Source organism: Narcine bancroftii, chromosome 2, assembly GCF_036971445.1.
Source record: "Narcine bancroftii isolate sNarBan1 chromosome 2, sNarBan1.hap1, whole genome shotgun sequence".
Taxonomy (NCBI): Eukaryota; Metazoa; Chordata; class Chondrichthyes; order Torpediniformes; family Narcinidae; genus Narcine; species Narcine bancroftii.
This window is the reverse complement of record NC_091470.1, coordinates 111,042,827-111,069,586: the sequence shown is the minus strand read 5'-3', so window position 1 is coordinate 111,069,586 and position 26,760 is coordinate 111,042,827. Positions and strand designations below refer to the sequence as shown.

At 44.5% G+C, this 26,760-nt stretch overlaps 1 protein-coding gene across 1 annotated transcript in view; it reads right to left on the bottom strand.

Moving 5' to 3' along the window:
- Positions 1–26,760, bottom strand: part of LOC138754147 (netrin receptor UNC5D-like) — a 483,772-nt gene that overhangs the window by 214,116 nt on the left and 242,896 nt on the right. The window contains exon 2 of the mRNA XM_069918008.1: positions 11,862–12,077. Within this exon, the coding sequence (XP_069774109.1) occupies positions 11,862–12,077 (216 nt within the window). The remainder of the gene's footprint in view (positions 1–11,861; positions 12,078–26,760) is intronic.

Genomic DNA, 26,760 nt, shown 5'->3' with positions numbered 1-26,760 from the left:
TGGAGAGGGTGGGGAGCACCAGGTTCCTTGGTGTTAACTTAACTAGTGACAGTAACACTGTAGTGGAGAGGGTGGGGAGCACTAGGTTCCTTGGTGTTAACTTAACTAATGACCTATTGTGGACACTCAACATCTCCTCACTTGTCGGGAAGGCACCACAGCAACTGCACTTCCTGATATGACCTGAACAGCCACCATCCTGTTAACCTTCCACAGGAGCTCTATCAAGAGCATCTTGGACGTCTGCATCACAGTGTGATATGCTTACTGCAGGGAAATGGATTGGAGGTCAATCCACAGGACCATAACAGCAGCAGGGAGGATTGCTCCAGCCCCACCATCGACATGATCTATCAGAGCCAGCACCGCCAGGCTGACGATCATCTTCTTTCCATGGGCAGTGAGAATTCTGAACAACCCAAAAAACTGCTTGCATTAACCATCCGAGACTCTCAGAATTATGAATCAATTTATTTATTTGAATATATGAATACATGTCCTGCATATGTATTGTTTGTCTGTATGTGTTTTATGTCTGCTGGTGTGTCTGCATGTTTGCACTGAGGACCGGAGAACGCTGTTTTGTACTTGAGCAATCAGATGACAATAAATTTGAACTTGACTTGGTATCTGTCTGCCTAACATATGCTTCTTATAGCAAGAACACACAGGCATCCGAGGGTCACAAGGGTGTGGGGGGGGGGGGGGGGGGGGTGGGAGAAGGTTCTTGCAAATGGAGCAGTGGACAAACCTTGCTTCTCAAGGAACAATAGCATTGTGGTTGCCAGTCTTATAATCAGAAATGGTATTTAATGTTTGATTCTTTGATTGTCACTTAAAAACCCCCCAAAATGTGGTATTACCCAAAATTTCCTTTAGTTCTATCGTAAATTAGACAAAGGTTTGCCATCGGCATAAATTTCGCAGCGGCCCTTAGAGTGAGAGAAAGAGAAGCAAAAAGGGAGGACCCCCCCTCAGAGTCTGTGCTGAAACATTTTTTTTTGCCTAGTCCCATTGACCTGTACTCAGTCCACAGCCCTCCATACCTCTCCCAACCATGTACCTGTCCAAATTCTTCTTAAATGTTAAAATTGAACCCACCTTCACTACTTCAGCTGGAAGCTCGTACCAGACTCCCTCACTCTCTGTGTGAAGAAGTTACCCCTCATGTTCCCCATAAACATTTCTCTTCCACTCTTAACTCACATTCTCTGGTTTGTATCTTACCTACCCTCAGTGGAAAAAGCCTATCTATATTTACTCTGTGTACCCCCCTCATCATTTTAATTACATCTATCAAATCTCCCCTCAGTCTTCTAGCTCCAGGGAATAAAGTCCTAATCTGTTTAACCTTTCCCTGTAACTCAGTTCCTGAAGTCCGGGCGACATCCTAGTAAATCTTCTCTGCACTCTTTCTACCTTAGTGATATCTTTCCTGTAGTTAGGCGACCAAAACTTCATGCAATACTCCAAATTTGGCCTCACCAATGTCTTCTACAACTTTAACATAACATCCCAACTCCTGTATCCAATACTTTTATTTATGAAGGCCAATATGCTAAAATGTCTCTTAACAACTCTTGACAGCACCTTCATCTGCATTCCCAGATCCCTCTGTTCTACTGCACTCCTCAGCATTTACCGTGTACGTCCTTTCTTGGTTTGTCCTGCTAAAATGCAACACCTCACACTTTGAATTAAGTTTCATCTGCCATTTTTCAGCGAATTTTTCCAGCTGGTCCAGATACCTCTGCAAGCTTTGAAAACCTTCTTCATTGTCCACAACTCCTCCAGCCTTAGTGTTATCTGCCAACTTGCTGATCTAATTTACCACAGTATCACCTAGATCATTAATATAGATGACAATTCCTCACCTCGAGTCACCGACAGCCTGATGCCTATATGTCCTTCAGTCACAGAATCCCTCACTGGTCCACTGCCTTGCTCACTGTTCCGTGAGTTGTCTCCCCACTTCTTCTTCTTCTCAAATGGGAAAGGGGGTGGTTATTCCAGTTTATTGGTTCCCTGTGCCAGACCTCCGATTCACCGGAGTCTGCAACCCCAAGTGGTCGCTGTGAAGCCATTTCCAATGAAGGGCGCAGGCCCGAAATGTTGGCAACCCTTCTCCAGCATGTTTGGGAATTGTGTTGGTCATTGAGCTATCTTTCTCTGGAATACAATGATGAGTGCTCCAAAATGCTTTGCAAAGTTCTTTGTGTCATTGGGTAAAGATGAGATGTGAAGAAATGGCAATAAATGCAATCATGAAAAAGGCTCACCAGCAGCCATATTTCATGAGGAGTTTTAGAAGATTTGGTATGTCACCAAAGACTCCTGAAAATTTCTACATGTTTACCATGGAATGGTTGCATCACTGTCTGGTATGGAGGTGCCAATGCTCAGGACAGGAAAAAACTCCAGAAAGTTGTTAATTTGGCCAGCCACATCACGGGTGCCAGTCTTCATTCCACTGAGGACATCCACAAGAGGCGGTGTCTTAAGAAAGCAGTCCTCAAGGACATCCACTAGCCAGGGCATGGCCTCTTGACCCTGTTACCATCAGGAAGGAGGTACAGGAGCCTGAAGACGAGCACCCAGTGGCACAAGGACCGCTTCTTTCCCTCTCCCATCAGATTCTTGAATGAACAACCAATTAGACACCACTTCACTTTCTCCGATTGACTTGCACTATTTATTTATTTCTGAAATGTAATTTTTAGAGCAATATTTGCACCTGTAAGGTTGCAGCAAAACAACAAATTTTGTAACATGCTCATGAGAAAAAATTCCAAAAAGCTTTTCTCTCCTGCTTAAACAAAAGGTAAAATCTTCCACATAGAATGTACGCTGTGTACATAATTAAATTCAAGAAAAGTTGGGACAGAATTCATTCCAAACTATAATCCAATTTTTAGATTTAGATGATGGGGACCAGACTTGGAGTTTATGATATAACTAGAGCATTTTGATTAAATTGCAGACTTGCAATCACTCCCCAGGTATCCATTCTTTGAAAGGTCTAGCAGCAGGTAAAATGAACATTTTGGCACTTCAATGCAATGAATTCTGGAGCTCATTAAACAGCCCTCAGCCAGTTCTATTTTCTTCAAGGAATCTGACAAGCATTCAGCACAAATATACATGATGCGATATTGGTCCATCAAGGTGTCCATCCATATGCTAATATCACACAGCAAGATGTGCAAGCAATTATCATGTAGATTTTACAAATAAGATTCTCAACAAAACTGCTTTGAGGTTAAAAAAAAAACGGATTTCTCGAAGTTGTCATCGGCATTGAGTCCATGCCGTTCATCAAACACCCAGTTACACTGATGCTAAACTGGTCCAATTTAATTCTTCTTCCATTTCCGTCAGTTAGCACAATGCTGGTACAGCACCAGTGGCCCATGTTCAAATCAACCACTGTCTGTAAGGAGTTTGCACATTCTTCCTGTGTCTGCATGGGTTTCCTCTGGATGCTCCGGTTCCCTCCCACCATTCAAAATGTATGGGGTTTATAGATTATTTGGGTGGCATAGGGTTCATGGGCCAGAATAGCCTGTACGTCTAAATTTAATTTAAAATTTAAATTTAAAATTAGCCCTGCATTTTACCACTGACATTCCTAATCTGACATGTAACTACTGCCTCTGGTGCTCTCGTGGTCTCCTCTACATCAGACAGACCTGGGAGATCGCTTTGTTGAGCACCTCAGCTCTGCCCACCGCAATAGCCACATCTTCAGTGGCCACCCATTTCAATTCCCGTTCCATTCACTTGCTGATATATCTGCCCATGGTCTCATGCACTGCCAGACTGAGACCACCCGCAGATCAGAGGAACAACACCTCCAACCAGATGGCATTAATATCAACTTCTCCGGTTTCTGTTGAAACAACATCTCCCCCCATCTTCTTCCCCTGTCTCCTTTCCCCCAGCTCTCTCTCTCTCTCTCTCTCTCTCTCTCTCTCTCTCTCTCTCTCGCTCTCTCCCCTTTTCCCTCTGTCTCCTTTCACAGAGCCAAAATCAATCCTCTCCTTTCCTCTTAACGTATCCTTTTGTCTGTTGGTCTGGAATCCTCCCCCTCCCATTCTTCCCCCCTTTCTCTCCCCAGCCTTTAATTCAGACACATCTATTTTCACTCACACCTTGAAAAAGAGCTCAAGCCTGAAACATCGGAAATATATCTTTACTTCTTATGGACCCTGTGTGACCGTCGGAGTTCCTCCAGCATTTCTGTGTTCTGTCCACAATTACAGCACCTGCAGACTTTCACGTTTCACCTCCACTGCTCATTGACGCATTCAAGGCAACAGGCAGCGGCCAATCAGCCGAGCTACCCACACACCTTTGGGACGCAGGAAGCAAACCAAGCACCTGGAGGAAACTCAGGCTGTCACAGAGAGGTCAAGCAGCCCCCACAAATATAATGCCAGAAGTCAGGATTGAACCTGTCTCACTGGAGTCATGGGCCAGCAGCTCTATTAGCCCACAGACAGAGGCACTACTGGAATGATGGAATGTAGAACATAACAGCCCAGTACAGGCCCTTCTGCCTGCATTATTATTATGAAGGTTGGGGGAGAGGGGGTGGTGGTGGCATTCTGAACACAGCTAGCTCTTGGAGTTGTAATGTGATAATAACCAAATCATCCGTATTAAATGCCAAGGGATATTTATATCTCCTGCAGACAGCAGATGAAACTTCAGATTAACAACCTCAAAGCAAGTTAGCAATTACAATATCGCTGCATTTCCTCAGTTTCCTGCATTTCCTGCTGCCAGGAGTGGGACTCAAATTCACAGTCTGCTCAATCACAGGCAAGAGTGCTGTGCTAGAGGAAGGTAAACAGCAAATGGCAGGACTCTCAGGAGCTCTCTTCATATTACATAGGACATTACAGCATAGTCCAGGACCTTCAACCTTTGATGTTGTGCCGACCTCTACATTCCTATCAAAAATAAAATCACTAAACCCTCTATTTCATCCAGTTGCCTAAAGGTCTCTTAAATGCCCCTATTATTCCAGCCTCCATCACTACCCTTGGAAATGCATGTCAGGCACCCAAAATTCTCTCCATAAAAAACTTACCCCTGATGTTTCCCCTAAACTTCCATCTCTTTACTTTGCACACATATCCTCTGGCGTTTGCTACTTCTGCCCTGGGAAAAAGGCACCTTATCTATGTCTCTCAGAATTTTGTTCTCTATTAAATCTTTACTCATACTTCTTCAAAAGAGAAAAGTCCGACTCTGCTAACCTTGTCTCATAAGACTTATTTTCCAATCCAGGCAACATCCTGGTAAATCTATTCTGCACCCTTTCTGTAGCTTCCACATCCTTCCTGTAATGAGGGGGCCGGAACTGAACATAATACTCTGTGTATGTTCTCCCGGTAGCTGCTGTGGGGCTTCTCTGGATGCTCCGGTTTCCAAACAGTATGGGGTTGTAAGTTAATTGGATGCAATTGGACGGCATGGGTTTAAATGGCTGGAATCGGCTTCTACCGTGGATTCGACTCCTACACAGAAGTAGCTCAGGTTGACAACTTGGTTGGCGGGGACAAGTTAGGCTGAAGGATCTGTTTTTGTGTCATAAAACTATAATTCTATGAGTCAGCATGAAAGTGGCACATCCACAAGGAGGAATCTTTCCTTCCAACCCCCGAGTAATTCCTTCTCAAGACACAGAGTGGCCATTTTGAATTCCGTACACGTGCTGCATAATTATTAACAATCTCGGCATGGGTAGCTATGATACGTATCATTACTTCCCTTGTTCTCTCAATGTTCCGACTCTTCCCAGGAACTGTCCGACATCTGAGACTGGATGATTGTCAATTTCCTCTCAAAAGATATCAGAACAATCTGGAGGATGAAGCCAATTCTTCAGGCACTGCCATGTTAATTTTATACACATGCAAGTTATTATGCATTCACATTTTAAGACTCGTCTCCCATAAGTGGAAAGAAAGCTTTTAAATCTGAAAGCATAATTATTGCAATGACAATAAATTCCATTCTTGTTTCTTATGAAATGTTCTTCTGAGCACAAGTCTTGTCTTAAACTGAAAGTTTCAGGCCTCTGATGACTTGATGTCAAACTTTTTTACATGGTAATTTCCAGAAGGTAAGGAGGGCCCAGAAAAATCTTATGGAAAAGTCAACGACAAAGAGTATGTTTGATCAGTTGGTGAAATTTCTTTCATCTTGTTCGAGTTAGTAACTGTGTAGGATTAATGTAAAGGACCATAAACAACAATGTGTAGTGGCCTATCTGATGGCACTGCTTTACGCAAGTGGCGATAAATGACACTGGAGACAGTAGAGTCAGGAATCAGTGGCTTTATTGTGCTTAACCACAGCTTTTATAGTTCCTCTGCGCGTTTCACGCTGAGCCTTCTGGGATGCGGTAGTGACGTCACTTTCCAGCCTTGGGTATCAGGTGCCATAAAAAGCGTGGGCTCTCATTCGCGCGCTTTTCCTAATTGCTGGTGCCTGGCTTGTAGCTGGAGGACTGGTACATCGTTGGAGGCTACGCACTCTGGTAATGCACTTGCTAAACTGCCGTGGCTGCGCGTGATTCTGTTGTACACGTGGAGCTTCCACTACACCACCCCCCCCCCCCCCCCCGAATCGTGGCTGCCAGATGCAGGTCCCTGCTGGTAGTTCAGCCTGGGATGTCCTCTGGAACGTTTCAGAGGTGATGAGATCAGTCTTGAAAGGTCAGTGTGTGCCAGTTTCAGTTGCTCAATTTTGAACATACGCTCTTGGCCCCCTACATCCAATGTAAATCCCACATCTTCTCGCCTGATTACCCTAAAGGGCTCTTCATATGGGCATTGAAATGCTGAGCATTTCTGACCTTTCCTAACCATCATGAATTCTGCAGTCAGTAGGTCATGTGGCACCTGATGTTTAGAGCTCCAGTGAAAAACTGTGGGATTGGGTTATTTTGCCCTGTTGCTATCTCACTACTGAATGTATGTCACCTGGAATGGATAGAGGAGTTCCATAGATCATGTCAGCAGTCAAAACTGGCAATCCTTCCTTTGGTGCTGTATGTATTCCCAATAGCACCCACGGTAATTCATCCATCCAGTTCGGCCCCTGCAGTCTCGCCTTAAGTGCTGACTTTAAATGCCTATGGAACCATTCCACAAGTCCATTTGACTGAGGATAATAGGCTCAGTAATTTTCTTTCACAGAAGCTTGAAATCTGTGTCCACAGGTGGGAAGTAAACTGCGTACTTCTATCTGAAGTGATGTGACTAGGTACACCAAATTGTGCAACCCAATGAAAAATAAAGGTCCGTGCACACGTCTCCGTGTCTGCTGCCTGCATAGGGATTGCTTCCGGCCAACGACTAAAACGGTCAATAACAGTAAATAAATATCTCATTCCTTGACAGACCAGCAAAGGTCCAACTACATCCACTTGGACGTGCTGAAATTTGGCATCCACCGTGGAGAATCTTTCAGGCGGCACACGCGTGTGTTTGTGAATTTTAGCTTTTTGGCACTGAAGAAAAGTTTTGGTCCACAGGGTGATATCTCTCTTTAGACCATGCCACACATAACGATTTGACACTAGTTTAACAGAAGATCTAATGGAAGGATTTGAAAGATTATGTATATCATCGAAGATCTTCCTGCGCCAGGTAACCGGTAGAATGGGTCTAGAGTATCCTGTGGAAATGTCGTAAAGGAGTGTGGGACCGCTTGCCTCAGTAGTGATTTCCTCAACCTGGAGACTTGTAACGGTGGTTTTGTAGACTTGTACCTCCTCATCCCGCTGCTGGTCTACTGCTAAATGTGCTGTGCCAATTCCACTTTGGACTGCAGAGGCAGTTGGTCTCGATAGGGCATCTGCCACCAGATTAGAAAAATCGGCAACATACCGAATGTCAGTCGTGAACTCAGAGATGAATGACAATTGGCATTGCTGCCTCGCAGACCATGGATCAGGTATCTTACTCATGACCTGCACGAGGAGTTTATGATCAGTAAAGGCCGTAAACACTCGACCTTCCAGCATGTATCTGAAATGGAGTACCGCCAAATACAATTACAGTAATTCTCAGTCAAATGTGCTATATCTCATCTCTGTAGGTCGAAGATGTCTGCTATAATACGCAAGTGGCACCCATTGTCCTTTTATGTGTTGTTGCAACACTGCACCAATTGCATGGTCAGATGTTGTGGGATATGGGTCAGAAACCCACGCTCTCCGACAACACAGAAGTGGAGGGGAGGCAAGTTTCAAACAAGAGATGCTGGAAAGACTCAGAATGTCAGGCAGCACCCAGGGAGAGAAATGGACAGTCAATGAAGCATTGACTGATATTTCTATCCTAGGACGCTGGCTGGCCTGCTGAGTTCCTCAAGATTCCTGCATCTGCTGGTTTTGTGGTAGTCAGATTTATAGTTGTAATGTTTTATGCATAATTTATTCACCTATGCTCTACCTCTTCAAAGAGATTTATAGAACTAGGGACATAGCCTCAAGATCCAGGGTGGAGATGAGGAGGAACTGCTTTTCTCACAGGGTAATGGATCTATGGAATTCACTGTCAATTGAAGCAGTGGAAGCCACCTCTGTAAATATATTTAAGACAAGGTTGGATAAATTTCTACATTGTAAGAGAATTAAGGGATATGGGGAAAAGGCAGGTAGGTGGAGATGAGCCCATCATCAGATCAGCCATGATCTCATTGAATGGCGAGGCAGACTCGACGGGCCGGATGTCCAACTCCTGCTCCTACTTCTTATGTCCTACAGATAATGTTGTAATGTGAAACCCTCCCCACTATCGAGAACATCTACGGGGAACACTGCCGTCAGAGAGCAGCAGCCATCATTGAAGACCCACATCACCCAGCGCACAGTCTGTTCTCTCTGCTGCCATGTTGGTCTGTCAAAATAAACAGCCCATGGATCGTCGGGACCTGCCAAATAATTTTTATACTTACATATATTTTTTGTTTATTTTTTAAAATTTATACAGGATTTTTTTTGGTTGTATGTATGGATGGTTGAAAGTCGCATAGGTCGTAAGTAGAGGATCACCTGTTTATGCTGTGTACAGTTTTTTTTTCCACTACCAATAAGTGGTAGTTCTGCCTGGCCCATAGTAAAAGGAATCTCAGGGTTGTATGTGATGTCATGTATGTACTCTGACAATAAATCTGAAATCAAGAAATGTGGTCTACATAGTAATATCCTAGACATAGTAAGGCAAGAATGGACAGGTCATCTCCTTTCAGTGCCATGTGTTCTATCTGAGAGAGCTGTCGTGGCCTCAGCTGAACAATTCTCCAGCGGCGTAGCACCTCCAACTCAATGGATGTGCAGAAACATAGTACACATGTTCCTGAATCATTAATTCTGGAGAATGGGTGCATGAAATGGGAGCAGGAGAAGGTCTACTCTCCCATTCACCTAACCTTGTCGTTCCCATTAGTGGGCCACCGAGACTTCCCAACCCACTGAGATCAGGGTGGGTCTGAGGCCATGTCTCGGTCTTCCTGGGTGACCTTGGGTGGGGTGATGAGCAATCTGCCACTGAGGACAGTGATGTCATCTGGCCGTCTCTCAATATAAGGGGCTTGGCACTCAGCATCCAGTCGCAGTTCCTATCAGACTTCCATAGAAGTCCTACTGCTTTCTGTTCTTCGCTTCAGTCAAGATTCAAACGGGTTGTCTATCTTGTGCATATTTTTGATTGATGAAACAAGTAGAATCTCAGGCTGCAAGGCAAGGACACAACTATCATCCAGTTTGTTGATGCTCTCAATGCTTAAAAGCTTAAAAAAGTGGTAACAAAAGGCCGAGGGAGGGAACTTGGCCATGTTTGAATCTCTTTCAGCTGTAGCTACTAATAGAATGGATGCTGATGTTGTCTTTCTCGTTAAGGTAAATGAAGTCCCTGATGATCTGCAAGATGAACTCATTGACCTTCAAAAACGATTCTGGATGCAGCGATGTGTTAGAGAGTTCATCTATCTATGAGTTTCTGGATTTCTGAACCTAGATCATGGCTGATGAACCTTTAACCCCGTATCCCTTACATCTCATAAAGTGCAGAACACATTCTGTTTTGAATTAACTCAACTACTGAATCTCCTGAGGGAGGAAACCTCAAAAAAAATCATCACCCTCTGCACAAAGAATTTTTGCTTTATTTCAGTTATCTCTTCGTTATTCTGAGATTGTGACCACTGATTGTAGACACCACAGCCAGGGAAGCATTCGTGCCACATATTCCCTGAATGTGACCTGCTCTCATTCTTCTAAACTCATGAATAATGAAAGGAGATTTGCTAGAGCTATTTAAAATTATGAGGGGGATAGACAGAATAAATGTAGATATGCTTTTCCCACTGAGGGTAGGCAAGAAAAACAAGGGGGCATGGGTTAAGAGTGGAAAGTGAGAAGATCATGGGGAACATGGGGGGGGGGGACTTCTTCACGCAGAGAGAGGTGGGAGAGCTGGTGAACATGGGCTCAATTTTAACATTGAAGAAGAATTTGGACAGGTACATGGATGGGATAGGTATGGAGCTGTGGAGGGCAGTGGGACTAGGCAAAAAACGTAGTTCAGCACAGACAAGAAGTGGTTTGCTTCTATGCAGTAATGTTCTATGGTTCAATCAGGATTAAATGCCATTAGCGAGACAGGGGGAGATTGAGAATTTAGGATAAATATACAGTAAAGCCCCTGGAATCAGGAATTGAAGCAACCAGCAAAACTAAAAATCATGGAAAATAAATAAAAATTAAAATATATAAGAATAAAATAATAGATAAAAATATTTAAGTTTTAAACTGGCGTGTCTCGCTGCTAGTTCACCAATCTACCAGTCATGCACCAGGTGGATTCGGTACAGTATCCCTATACAGACTTTCCTGATGAGCAGACAGTTTTAGTGAGGCATTATAAGAGTAAGTCTCAATCAACCAGAAAATACACTTATCTGGTACCTACCAATCCCCAAAGATGCTGGATACCAAGGGCTTAACATTGGATGGGTCACGTCTCCAGAATGGAGGACCATCGCCTTCCCAAGATCGTGTTATATGGCGAGCTCTCCACTGGCCACCGTGACAGAGGTGCACCAAAGAAGAGGTACAAGGACTGCCTAAATAAATCTCTTTGTGCCTGCCACATTGACCACCGCCAGTGGGCTGATATCGCCTCAAACCGTGCATCTTGGCGCCTCACAGTTTGGGGGGCAGCAACCTCCTTTGAAGAAGACCGCAGAGCCCACCTCACTGACAAAAGGCAAAGGAGGAAAAACCCAACACCCAACCCCAACCAACCAATTTTCCCCTGCAGCCGCTGCAACCGTGTCTGCCTGTCCCGCATCGGACTTGTCAGCCACAAACGAGCCTGCAGCTGACGTGGACTTTTTACCCCCTCCATAAATCTTCGTCCGCGAAGCCAAGCCAAAGAAGAACTGCATAGTAGAGTAACATAGTAGAGACAGAGGGGGAGAGAAAATTGGGAACAAAATAATAGGTGATTGCACATTGGATTGGCTGGGATGTCTGCCGACCTCATTCACTCACGGCTAATTTTGGTTACGACGTTGGCTGGGGCATTATAATACTCTGTAATGGAGGCTCAGAGATGATTCATAATAATCATGGAGCAACAATCACTCTACATGGCATCACTCCTATACAAACCTTCGCACTGTTCACCCAAGTCAGAAGATAACTCACCCTTAATACTTGACATCTAATCTTGTAAGGCACAGCAGAACTCTAAAGATGATTAACATGTGACAAAACGATACCAGATGATTTCTTCTCATTGCCCTCACACACAATCCCCACAAGGAAAGTACAATACCTGTGTGCTCATCCACATCTTCTTCGAGCATGTGCTCATCCTGATGCACCCAGTCTCCATTGCACTTGAAGAAGATCTGCATGGCAGGCATTGCTTTGCAGCGTAGCTTAATGGGGTTGTTCTTCACAATGTAGGAGTCCTCTGGTTCAATCTGGAAGCGAGGCAAGGTCCCCACAGGGGTGGATGCAGCCTGGCCATCTCCATTGTTGAGACGTGCTGAGGGAGATCAGAGTCAATGCATCAGAGAGAGAGACCACCAGTAGAAAGAGCAGTCAGAAGGTTCATGAGGCAAACCATACAATTAATACCATCACCCCACACCATTGGAGAATTTATCAGAGAAGCTATTGAGCCATGAAAACCTTCAATCAAATTGCAGGAAATACATCAATAAGATGAAAGAATGCAGAGAAGATTTATTAGGATTTTGCCCAGAATTGAGGAAATGAGTTACAGGGAACAGTTAAGCAGATCAGGACTTAACTTGAAACTATTAAATTTAAATTTTAAATGTAAATTTAGTCATACAGCATGATATGAAGCCCTTTCAGCCCACGAGCCCATACCACCCAATTACGTCCAATTGATCTACACCTGGTACTTTTTTTGAAGGGTGGGAAGAAACCAGAGCACCCAGAGGAAACCCATGGAAACCTAAACCTGGGGATAACATACAAACTCCTTATGGATGGTTCCGTTTAAGAACCCTGGTCGCTGGTGCTGTAACAGCGTTGCGCTAACCGCTATGCTAACCTGGAGTGTAGAATGAGGGGAGATTTGATAAGCTATTTAAATTTATGAGGGGCATAGATAGAGAAAATTCAAGCAGGCTTTTTTCACTGAGGTTAGGTGCGATACAAACTAGAGGACGTGGGAGTGTGGAACGAGCTACCAGCTGAAGTAGTGAATGCAGGCTCAATTTTAACATTTAAGAAGAATTTGGACAGATACATGGATGGGAGAGGTATGGAGAGATATGAACTGGGTCAGTGGGAAAAAGCAGAATAATAGTCCTGCACAGTCTAGAAGGACTGAAGGGCCTGTTTTTCTATACTGTTATGTTCATGTTCTAATTCAAATTTGTTTATTGCCTGATGCACAGTGAGAAAGTTCATTTTGCAAAGCAGTTCAGCCAATCAACTCAAACAAAGTATAGCCATTAAAAACACAGTACGGAGTTATAAATAATCAGAACAGAGGAAAGACAACATTATCTTATTAGACTGAGGTTCGTACAGGAGTCTGATAATCATTGGATTGTGGAGGGGTGATGAATTCTTGTAAACAGTGCTGGGCTAGAATTATCACTCACTAATCACCATGGAACTGGAACAGAGACGATGGGGCGGTGGGGGGGCGGGGGGGTAGGTTGGAGAAGTTTGTCTTAAAGTTTTGCCCCCTACGTTACCCAGCATTTTGATTATCATCTCCCAGAAGATCAGACATTTTATAAACATCTTCATAATCAGAATCAGAATTTATTGTCATGAACGTGCCACAAGATTTGCTGCTTTGCGGCACCATCACTGTGCAAACATTTATAAAGAACATCTTACAAATAAACAAAAATAGTGCAAGAAAAAGTCAAAGTGAGGCAGTGCCTTTGTTTCATTGTTTATTCAGGGATCTGAATGCAGAGGGGAAGAAACCATCTTTGTGCCATTGGGTGTTCATGTTCCGGTAACTCCTTCCTGATGGTACCAGGGCATGGCCTCGAGGATAAAGGCTGCTTTCTTAAGACACCGCCTCTTGTAGATGTCCTCGATCGAGAGACGTTGCAGGCCGAATTGACAACCCCCTGGAGTTTTATCTCATCTTGAGCATTGGCTCCTGCATACCAGTGAGGCAACCAGTCAGAATGCTCTCCACGGTTCACTTGTAGGAGTTTTCGAGAGTCTTTGGTGATGTACCGATTCTCCTCAAACTCCTGTAGGAAGTGTAGGTCACAATCCTAAAAGTTGTGCAAACCGATATGGAACAGGGTGTTAGGGTCCAGGATGTTTTTGATGACAACCATCAAAGGGCGAAAACAATTTGAAAATTCCTTCTCAAAGCCAAATATAACCTAAAGAATGTGCAAGAATAATTCTAAGCATTGAAACCCCAGCAACTTCATCACAATGGAAAAACTATTCCTGATCTTGACAGCACATATTGACGAATGCAGAACTCTGAGTTTTTTTTATGGTTAAACAGTCGTACTCAATTCTAACTGTGGTGTGATTTATGCCCATTTGTTCTCTTCGATTTCTGTAATTGATTAGCTAGCCTCCATGGTTTGTAAACAATCTACAAGTCTATTGGTGGACTTTTTAAAACATACATTGATATAGAGACAACCCATAATTTTTTTTAGTCCTTGATTCCAATGGTTGAAAGATCACAGATTAGGGGGTGCAATAGCCACGTGGCAGAAAGGGGTTCAAAAATTTGAATCCCACCAAGGGAATTTAAGAATAAAATGAGTGTCTGTGAAATAACTACACTGTAATCAGATTCACTGATAGCACTTTACGTTTCTTATTCTGTGCAACTCCACCCCCACAGTCCATTGTATTGAGTACTGGTAAGACCACAGAGTGCACAATTTTTGGCGCTCCTCATTTAAGGAAAGGATATAATAGCATTGGAGGTAATTGGAGGCTAATTCCCGTGATGGGAAGATTGCCCTATAACACCAGAAACCCTGGCAAATTTCTACAGAGGTGTAGCGGAAAGTGTGCTGACTGGCTGCATCATGGGGATACCAAAACTCCTGAACATAAAGCCCTGCAAAAGATAATGAACACAGCCCATGACATCACAGGCAAAACCCTCCCCACTATCGAGAACATCCACAGAGAACAATGCTGTCGAAGGGCAGCAGCAATCAGCAAGGATTCACACCACCCAGTACCCACTCTGTTCTCATTGCCATCAGGAAAGCAGGTTAGGTGCCTTAATACTCGTGCAGAAACAGTTGCTACCCCTCCACCATCAGACTCCTCAACAATAAACTCAATCAATAAACTAATTTAAGGACTCCTACTTGTGCACTTTATTGATTTTCTTTTGACCTCTCTGTCAATTTGTTTACTTTCATTATCTGTTTACAGTTCTTCACTTGTTTACGTGTTCACGCTGCGTACAGTTTATTTTTTGCACTATCAATTCTTCCACGCCTGCAGGGAAAAAGAATCTCAGGGCTATAGGTGATGTCATGTATGTACTCTGACAATAAATCTGAAATCTAAAGAAATTAGCATAGAGATAGGAACCATAGAACATTACAGCACTGAAATAGGCCCTTCGGCCCTTCTAGTCTGTGCCAAATTATTTTTCTGCCTAGTCCCACTGACCCGCACCTGGACCATTGCCCTCCATTCCCATCCCATTCATGTATATGTTCAAATATTTCTTGAATGTCAAAATTGAGCCCACATTCACCAATTTAGCTGGAAGCTTGTTCCACGCTCCCACTACTCTCTGTGTGAAGAAGATCCCCATGAATGAACATTTCCCCTTTCATCCTTAACCCATATCCTCTGGTTTGTATCTTATCTAACCTCAATGAAAGAAACCATTTCGCATTAACTCTGTCTATACCCATCATAATTTTGTATTCCTCTATCAAATCTCCCCTCATTCTTCTATGCTTCAGGGAATGAAATCCTAACCTGTTTAACCTTTCCCTGTAACTCAGTTCTTCAAGTCCTGACAGCACCCTTATAAATCTCCTGTGCTTTCTTTCAATCTTATTGATGGCCTTCCTGTAGTTCGGTGACCAAAACTGCACACAATACTCCAAATTGAGCCTCACCAATGTCATATACATCTTCATCATATTGAAACATACAAGATCCTTAGGACAAAGGAGATATTGAGATGTATGCACCAATGGGAGAATCTCAAACAAGGGGGCAGAGCAGCAAGTTTAGGGAGTGGCTATTTAAAGCTGAACTGCTTGACAGAAGAGCAAGCAAATCCTCTTTTGAAAGCAGAAAATCAAGAACCTTGGGGATATGGCAAAGATGAAGCAGATCAGTCACAATCATGTTAGATGGTGGAATACCTCGATGGGCAAAGTGGCCTACTATTCACATGAGTCTGAAATAGCACAACAAGCCACACAGTTTTGACATTATTAGAAATGGACAGAGTAGCCCTGGATGCCCATGTAATGTGGAAGAAAGCAAAAAAAATCCTGATCTCAAGGATTATCACAAAGAGAGGCTTCCCCTGCAATATTACGTACTGGTGAGTCCCCATGTTTCTATTCAGCATGCCTCCTGACAGACTGCAGTGTGTTATCGTGGCCCACACCAAACTCTATTCTTTTTGTTCGGAGTTTGTCACCAAAGACTCTTGCACATTTCTACTGGTCTATGCTGGAGAGCATCCTGACTGGTTGCATCTCTGTCTGGTTTGGAGGAGCACAGGAGAGGAAAAAAACTACAGACAGTTGCGAACTTGGCCGGCGACTTCATGGGCACCAGTCTTCACTCCATCGAGGACAGGTACAAGAGCCGGTGTCTCAAGAACGCAGCTTCTATGTCAAGGACCCCCCCCCCCCCCCACCACTCAGGCCATGCCCTCTTCACTCTGCTACCAGCAGGAGCATGAAGATGAGCACTCAACAGCACAAAGACAGCTTTTCCCCTCTGCCATCGGATTTCTGTACGGACAGTGAATCACAGACATTGCCTCACTTTTCTCTTATTTTTTGCACTGATTTATTTATTTAAAAAAAATCTAATTTACAGCAATATTTGGCCCTATGACGCTGGTGCAAAACAACACATCTCATGACACGTTCACGACAATAAATTCTGATTGTATTGGACAGGAGATTGGAGAATGAATGCAAGGTTCAAGCAAAACAGTCACCCACTTTAGGTTTGGTCTTCCCTTCCACCATCAGATTTCTGGATGACAAGGAACCAATATTTTCTCTTCTTTTGCACTCATCTATTTACTTTTAAATGGAGAATTTATGGAAATGTAATTTATAGCAATTTTTGCACCCACAATACATAATACTGCTACCACAAAACAACAAATAATATGACAGGTTCATGGCAATAAACCTGATTCTGAATGTGCTTGAAGCTGTTGATCAGTTATCCAAGCCCTTAATGAGCTCCAACTTGCAAAAGTTGGCTAATTCTCCAAGGCAATCTTGCTGATCGAGCGAATGGATAAAAAGCCATTGATCAATCCATGCCAGTTAGTGCAGTCCGTGCTCAAGCTTTGGTCGAAGGGATGAGAAGTAAATGTAAGAACTAACCCAATCAGGCAATGAAGTCTTTCGGAGCAAGGGACAAAAACAGTAAAATAGGTTAAGCATGCGAAAATGTTTTGGAATATATATTTGACAGGAATAGGCCTGGGTTGCTGTTCACGTTGTCAACGCTAGGTGTCGAGGAGCCAGCTGTAGGCCACTGGAGTCGGGGTGGAAGCATGTGACGGAGGCTCGGTCTGGTAGGTCACCAACGCCGAGGTGGAGAAGAAGGTCTCATGGAAGAAACAGTAGTAATATATTTTCACCACCTATTGATGATGTGAGAACTGCTGAGTTCCACCAACATCGCTGGGTTGCACTTGTATAATCGGATGACAATAAACTTGACTTGACTTGACCAGCAGCGAGAACAGAGCGTGTGCTGGCTGGTGTGGATCCTTGATGATTGCTGCTGCTCTCCCACTGCAGCGTTCCCTGTAGATGTTCTCGATGGTGGGGTGGGTTTTGCCTGTGATGTCCTGGGAGGTGTCTGCCCTGCATTTTTCAAGGCATTGTTCCAAAATGTTAGCACACGATTCAAACATGAGTCGGATCTCGTTCCAAGTATCACAGCAGGGGGGCTGAAGAAGCTGCAAGTGGTCTCTGCCACAGAAAATTCTGGAGAGCATCCAATTACCTACCACTGCAATTGAGATCGAGTGGCAGGTCCTGCCCCTCCTTCACTGTGAATACCGTCAGCTGCTTAGCAACAGCAAGCAGCGTGGATTCTGCCTCACTGAGAGCCACATCAAAAGCATGTCTTATATAGTTCTCCTGCTAACTAGCAGGAGGAGGTGCTCCATCAGAGGTCACAGTCTATCAAAGCTGAGTAACACCAAGGGGTTTCTGTCCTCACCACGGCAACACACTCTGCGAAAAGTCATCAGCTGAATCTCTATGATAATTCTTCCAATTAAATCTTCCTAAAAATAAAATCTTATTTATATAGGCATAAAACAGGAAACAAACTGAAAAATTGTTCTTCTGGTAGAAGGATAGAGCTTTTCACCTTGCGCACAGAGGAGCAGAGACATAGGGGCAGCACAGTTGGTTTATAAGTTAGTGCACCAGTGATCGGGACCAGACTGTCTGTAAGGAACTTGTATGTTCTCCCTGTGTCTGCATTGGTTTTCCATGGGGGGGGGGGGGGGAGTCTCTGGTTTCCTCCCACTGTTTGAAACGTACTGGGGGTACAGGTTAATGGAGTGCAAATTGGGCAGCATGGACTTGAGGGGCGAAATGGCTTGTTGCCGTGCTGCATGCCTAAATTTAAAATAAATTATCTATGATGGTGAAAAGTAAGATCTTTGTTGCAATCGGATGAGGCTTTTGTTACCAGCAGTCAGGAGCTGCTTGTCTGACTGAAAACCATTCAAGGGTCCAACAGTCCCAGAGACTGTGGTCAATGTGCTTGGCTGGTAATGTCACTCCACAGGGAAGGATGATCAGGGAGAAGGGAGCCTGAAGTTGATGTCAAACTGCAGATCGGGAAAGTTTGAGCATTCCCCCAGGGACAAGTGAACAAAAAAGCCTGAGCTCAGAAATTGGGGATTAACCAGAACAATCACTGTTGGAAGGTAAGTTAACACAGACACACTGAAAATAACACAAGGCTGCTTGAAGCTACTGGCGTTTTCACTGAGACCTTGTGACAATGCAAATATACTACAGGAAGATGCAGTAATCTACTCTTCTGTTCCCTAGAAACCAGACTAGAGAGTAATCTATATCTCAACTCCTCTGTGCACAAGGTGATAAGTTATTCTATTTCTCTGCTCCTCTCTTTAAAAAACATGGAACATTTTGGCCCTCAATGTTGCGCTTACCTATATAGAACCATAAAACACTACAGCACAGAAAAAAGGCCATTTGGCCCTTCTACCCTGTGCCGAAATATTATTCTGCTAGCCCCATGAAAAGATTCTAAACTCTTCTTACTTCGTAATCCTCAATTTTTCTTTTGTCCGTGTGCATCTCTAAGAGTCTCTTAAATGCCCCTATTGCTTCAGCCTCCACCACCATCCTTGGCAATGCATTCCAGGCACCCACAACTCTCTGTGTAAAAAACATACCCCTGATGTCTCTCCAAAACTTTCTTCCCTTCACTTCAGAGGGTGAGGGAAAAATTTATCCATGTTCCTCTCTTCACAGGGTGAAGGATTACTTGATCCATTCCTGGGGTGAAGGATTACTCTATCCATTATTTCCCATTCACTGGGTGAAGAGTTAGTCCATTCCTTTGCACTTCTCTAAGAATGGAAGAAGCAGGAAGAGGAGGTCAGCTCTGCATGCCTGCTGCACCGTCAAGATGGATACTGACCAGCATTTAAAAGGCATTAAGGTGTGTGGGGAAAGAGTGGAAAGATCATGACCAGTTCAATCTTGAGGGCAACACCACCTTCCTTCTTTTTCCCCATACCCTTTAATGCCCTTGAACTTCAAATGCCTGACAACTTCCATGTTGCATATGCTCAATGCTTCCTCGATAGCTCTCGGGGGAGAGAATTCCAAATAATCATGAACAACTAAGGCAAGAAATTGCTCCTCACCACCATCTGAAATGGACACCACTCATTCCGAAATTCAATCTCTATAGTTTCGCACTGAATGACGTTGACAGACGATGGTGCTGTGTAATTTCTCTGCATTGTTATAAAAACCGTTCTGGACCCTTCACTGAAACATTCATTGTTAAAGCACAGTTGAATTGGCTGTAGTCTCACTGCCTTTTCAAAGTCAGATCAGATACCATTCATGTAATGAAACGGAAATGTCACATTACACAAAATTGCCTTTGGTCAAAGAGTTACCATTTGCATTGCTTGACATCCCTTACAGTCAGAGAAAGAGAAGCAGAAGAGAATCAATTCCGAGCCACTGGGTGCCCATAGATTTGCCTCACTGCAGCACAAGGCTCCAGTTCACTTCAAACTACTTGCAACCCAAACTTGAGATCCAAAACTCCGATATGATTAGGGTATCTCAGGCATTCAAGGCCCTTTGTGAGCCTGTCTTTCTATCGGTACCCTTTCCTACCCAGTTTCTGACACCTGGTCCCTGCGAGCCAGTTTCCTGCAGCCCGCAGCCTGTCTGGGTCTTTCAGCTGCTGAACCCCTCGCTCACCTGTTACTGTGGTCAGTCCTGTAGGGTCAACTCCACTGTTCCCTCCAAGCTATGCATGTGTGCGCGCACATACCTGCCTTGCAGCCAGTGCACAAGGGAATTCTTGTGTGCACAAAAGGTGAGTTATCTAAAATAATGTAGTAATTAATACTATTTATTGAATGCAATCATACTTATGTTATACTAAAACATGGCAATACAGTTTTATTAGCCATGAGGCTGTGCCAAAATTATCTTGAAACAATTTCAAGTTTACATTTGCACAAACATTTAGTATGCACCTGCTCTTGTCACAGGAAAAAAATTTGCACAACTTAAGATTTTTGGGCACACTGACTACTAAAAATTAGAGGGAACATTGGTCATCTCCCACGCTTCTCCTTCTCAATGGGGTTTGCTCTCCCTGTATCTGGTACCCTGCGCCAGTTCACCGCTCCCTCGGAGTCTGCAACCCCTTCACGGTGTGCAGTCCAGAACAGGTGGGCGTAGACCTCCATGACTGCAGGATTTAAAAAAAAAACAACTGTTGGCTTCTCTAATGGGGCAGTTGGAACCTGCAGAGCAGCGCTGTGTCTCCACTGCCCACTCTCCTGGGTCTGCAAAAGCGACAGTGCCACTGTCTATTTTAAAGTACAGGAAGCTTCAAGATTCAGACAGCAGAATGTCGAAAAGAAATATAGGAAATTGATTCTGAGTATCACTTTCCTGCTTGCTGTTGCTAAGCAGCTGACGGTATTCCTTCAAGATCTGAAGGAATGATCTGGACAGCAAGGGGCTTCTCTTCACATTCTCACTGCTGTTCAACACTCTACAAACAGCTCCATCACCAAATTCACCACTGAGGTAGTTTTCTCCTGCAGTTCGGTATCTAACATGCCTGCGATGTTTGATTGAGATAAAACTGGTAATGGATTTGTTGTGGGCATGCATTGCCAGGAAAAGTGTCGGAGGTTGGAACAATAGGGGGAATTTGAGAGACTCCTAGACAGGTACATGGATGAAAGAACAAGTAGATAGAAACATAGAAAAATAGGTGCAGGAGATGGCCATTTGGCCCTTCAAGCCTACACCGCCATTCAATACAATCATGGCTATTCAGTACCCAGTTCCTGCCTTCTCCCCATATCCCTTGATCCCCTTAGCGACAAGGGCCAAATCTAGCCTTCTCTTAAATATTGACAGGGAACCAGCCTCAACTACTTCCTATGGCAAAGAATTCCACAGATCCACCACCCCCTGAGAGAAGAAATTTTTCTTCATCTCAGTCATAAGAAAACTCCCCCTTATCCTTAAACTGTGACCCCTGGTTCTGGTTTCGCCCAGCATTGGAAACAACCTACCTGCGTCTAGTCTGTCTAATCCCTAAGGAATTTTATGTTTCTATAAGATCCCCCCCACCTCAATCTTCTAAATTCCAGAGAATACAAGCCTAGTCTATCCAACTTTTCTTCATATGCAAATCCTTCCATCCCTGGTATCATGGCCAGTACTGTGTTGTAAAGTTCCATGTTCTGTGTTATTTAACTATCCAATAAAAGCTCCAGTGACTGGGACCGGGGTTTGAATCCCGTGCTGTCTGTAAGGAGTTTGTACATTCTCCCTGTGTTGGCGTGGGTGTTCCTCGGGGGCTTCGGTTTTCTCCCACCTTCCAAAAATATGTATTTTTGTATATCAATTGGGCGCAATTGGGCAGCATGGGATTTGGGCCGAAATGGCCAGTTATCGCGCGGCATAAATTTAAAATGAGCTCTGTCACCCTGAGATATAATTAAGCAGTGGATTTCGAGCTGTTTCAGTTTGTTGTGTGCTGTAAGTGTACTTGTGGATCCTGCTTCTAACTTGGAATTACCTTTATCAACAAAAATTAGAAGTCTTTCTTTTCTTAGAGTGGAGCCCAATCTAAAATAAGATGACAGAATCAACAGGGAGTGCCACACACACACTGCACCTCTGGCAGTGGAAGTGAAAGACTAGAAACCTCAGTGGGCTGATCCTCACTGCTGCATTCATTCCAGTTCTCACCGCACTGGTGTATGCAGCAGGCAATTGGCAGGCTCTCCTCTTTCGCCTGCAGCCTCCTTACTCCCCCCCCCCCCACCCCCCCACCACCCCAACAGAGCCTCAAACACTACCTGCAGGTGAAACAATGATTCAATAAACTCTGGAGGGTTGTTAACTCAGTCTGCAACATCACAGGCAGCAGATTTCACTCCATCAAAGACATCTACCTGAGGCGGTGTCTTAAATAAGCATCCTCAAAGACTCCCACCACCCAGGCCATGCCCTCTTCACTCTGCTACAATCAATTACTTGAAAGACTGTTGCTGAGAAACCAATAGTCTTTTATTCACTTAAGAACAAAGGCACATCCATTCTGTTTGATTGTCCTACACTGAGGAGGGAGCTGTGGAGAGGGACCACAATTAGCCAACAGGTGTGCCTGACCAGACAATTATACATCTACAGTGTTTACCACATTTACCCCTTGTTTTTAAAACAGTCCAGAGGGGTGAAGTGGAACTTACAAAATTACAAATTTAAAAGTCACAAATTCAGTCTTTCACACATTCTGGACATTCGCTGGGACTGTTGTAGTACCGGTGGGGTCCTGGACAGCCTTGGGCACCTGCACGTACTCATCAGTGTTGTGCTGGTGGGTGGGTGTACCCTCCTTCGGGCAGAGGTACTAGGGGCCAGAAGCATCGTGTGTGTTCAGTGGACAGGGGGCTGTGGGGTGATCAACAGCAGTCTCCAGGGCCCCTGAGAGAGAGGCAGTGTCTTTGTGTCAGTCAGACCTGGCAATTCTTTGTCATGGAGCTGATCTCATCGATGGAGTACGGCAGGTTGTGTAAAACCTGGTAACTCTGGGGTGACAGAGATCGTTGTGGAGATTTTGCAGCCAGTCAATCTGTGCACTGGCACAGGACCCACAGGACAGGGCACCTGGTGGCTCATAAAGTTTCCCCAGCCAGTACAAATATTGTAATTGTAGGTGGACAGTTCAATCCTTTTGATTTTACCCCCCTGCTGATTGTTAAACATGAACTCAACTGCGCGTTGATCAGTCAGCAGGGGGTATCCCTTACCGGCCAGGTAATGTCTCAAGGCTGGCCTGGACTTCTTTCTCTTTCAGAGGGTCTAATCTTGGGTCCTTGAGGGATACGTTAAGAAAAATGTGACTGGCTTGCCAGTCTGGTTAAGGGTGGCTGCCACGGCAAAATTGGTGGATGCCTCAGGAGATTGAGGGTTGATCTCCAGCTTTTATGGCTTCAGGATCTGCTCCTTTGTAAAATAAAACTTTTAAGTGAGTAAAATTGATGCACCATCAATTACTCGAAAGACTGTTGCCGAGAAACCAATAGGTTTTTATTCACTTAAGAACATGGCCACATTCATACTGTTTGATTGTCCTGCACTGAGGAGGGGACTGTGGAACAGTCACAGGGAGGGACCACAGGTACAATCAGCCAATAGGTGTGGCTGATCAGACAATTATATGCAACAGTGGTTTACCACACTACTATCTCGGCTGCACCATTTCATCAGATGCAAGGATCGACAATGAGATAGACAACAGACTCGCCAAGGCAAATAACGGCTTTGGAAGACTACACAAAAGAGTCTGGAAAAACAACCAACTGAAAAACCTCACAAAGATAAGCGTATACAGAGCCGTTGTCATACCCACACTCCTGTTCGGCTCCGAATCATGGGTCCTCTACCGGCATCACCTAAGGCTCCTAGAACGCTTCCACCAGCGTTGTCTCTGCTCCATCCTCAACATCCATTGGAGCGCTTTCATCCCTAACGTCGAAGTACTCGAGATGGCAGAGGTCGACAGCATCGAGTCCACGCTGCTGAAGATCCAGCTGCGCTGGATGGGTCACGTCTCCAGAATGGAGGACCATCGCCTTCCCAAGATCGTGTTATATGGCGAGCTCTCCACTGGCCACCGTGACAGAGGTGCACCAAAGAAAAGGTACAAGGACTGCCTAAAGAAATCTCTTGGTGCCTGCCACATTGACCACCGCCAGTGGGCTGATATCGCCTCAAGCCGTGCATCTTGGCGCCTCACAGTTTGGCGGGCAGCAACCTCCTTTGAAGAAGACCGCAGAGCCCACCTCACTGACAAAAGGCAAAGGAGGAAAAACCCAACACCCAACCCCAACCAACCAATTTTCCCCTGCAGCCGCTGCAACCGTGTCTGCCTGTCCCGCATCAGACTTGTCAGCCACAAACGAACCTGCAGCAGACGTGGACTTTTACCCCCTCCATAAATCTTCGTCCGCGAAGCCAAGCCAAAGAAGAAATATCGCCTTCCCAAGATCGTGTTATATGGCGAGCTCTCCACTGGCCACTGAGACAGAGGGGCACCAAAGAAGAGGTACAAGGACTGCTTAAAGAAATCTCTTGGTGCCTGCCACATTGACCACCACCAGTGGGCTGATATTGCCTCCAACCGTGCATCTTGGCGCCTCACAGTTCGGTGGGCAGCAACCTCCTTTGAAGAAGACCGCAGAGCCCACCTCACTGACAAAAGACAAAGGAGGAAAAACCCAACACCCAACCCCAACCAACCAATTTTCCCTTGCAACCGCTGCAACCGTGCCTGCCTGTCCTGCATCGGACTTGTCAGTCACCAACGAGCCTGCAGCAGTTGTGGACATTACCCCTCCATAAATCTTCATCCGCGAAACCAAGCCAAAGAAAGAAGATAGGGGAAAAAGGTACAGGAGCCTAAAGACCAGCACTTAACGGCACAAGGACAGCTTCTTCCCCACTGCTATGAGGTTCCTGAATGAACAATGAACCAAAGACACAGCCTTACTTTTCGTTCACTACTTAAAAATTTTTTTTTTTAATAGTAATTTTGTAAGATGGTTATAATATGAATGATTACACTATAATGGCGCCGCAAAACACCGAATTTAATGACTTGTTCATGACAATGCATTCTGATTCTGGCTTGTCCGCTCATTTATTTTGTTGCTATGACCTGCCTGCTTCCACTAATGGGTGACTGTTTTGCTGGGCCCTTGCATTCATTCACTGAAATGCTGGAGTAACTCAGCCAGTCTTTTCAGCATCAATAAAAAAGATATACTGCCAACGATTTGGGCTTGAGCGCTTCTTCAACGAATGATCCAGAAGTAGGAAATCTCAGAATTCAGACAATGCTGGAACATTCGGCTTATTCCTTGAAAAAGGGCTCAGGCCCAAAATGTCGACAAAATATCTTTGCTTTCTATGGAAAGAACAGCGTGTTTTATTACAATCGCAGACTTTCATGTTTCACCCCAGTGCATTCATTCTCCAACCTCCTGTCCAGTAGAATCAGAATTTGTTGTCATGAATGTGTCTTGAGATTTGTTGTTTTTTGTTTGTTTTGCGGCAGCATTACAGGGCAAAAATTGCTTTAAATTTCATTAAAAAAAATAAATTAGTGCAAAAATAAGAGAAAAGTGAGGCAGAGTCTGTGGTTCATTGTTTTGTTCAGCATTCTGATGGCAGAGAGGAAGAAGTTGTTTTTGTGTCGTTGAGTGCTCGTCTTCAGGCTCCTGTAGCTCCTTCCTGATAGCAGCAGATGGTCTGGGTGGTGGGGGTCCTTAAGCATAGAAGCTGCTTTCTGGAGATACAGCTTCTTAAAGATGCCTTTAATGGAGTGATGTCACTGGCCGAATTCACAACTCTATGGACTTTTCCTGTCCTGCACATTGGCACCTCCATACCAGACAGAATGTTCTACATGGTAAACCTGTAGAAGTTTTCAAGAGACATACCGAATCTCCTCAAACTTCTCACGAAATATATCCGCTGGTGAGCCTTCTTTGTGATTGCAATGACATGGAGATCCAAAGACAGATCCTCAGAGATGTTGACACCCAGGAATTTGAGTTCATTACCCTCTCCACTGCTGACCTCTCGATGAGGACTGGTTTGTATTCTCTTGGTTTCCCCTTCTTGAAGTCCATGAACCCTATCATCGTTTGTCCCCTCCCCAGCTTCTTTCCCCTCCCCTCCGGAGAACGCTGCTTCGTTGGGTTGTACTTGTATAATCAGATGACAATAAAGTTGACGATATAAGAAAGATCACTCTTTTTCCAGTGTGGGTACGGTTGCTGCAATGAAGTAGATTGGAGATCAATCCATAGGACCACAAGAGTGACAGAGAGGATGAATGGAGTCTCTTCCTTCCCACCCCCACCCCCTGCCACCATCGACATGATCTATTGGGATCATCAGCTGAAGAGGGCATGCTTTCCACCCCTCACACAGCATCTTTCAGCTGCTCCTGTCTGGGAAGAGATACAGGAGTATCAGAGCCAGCCCCACCAGGCTGAGGAACCGCTTCTTCCCACGGGCAGTGAGAATGTTGAACGACCAAAGGAGCTGCTCACACTAACCTTCATATTATTGAAGCATTATTTATTTATTAAATTGTACATGTGATTACTTGTCCTGCATATGTACTGTAATGTCTGCATGTGTGTAATATATGGTTGTGTGCCTGCGTAT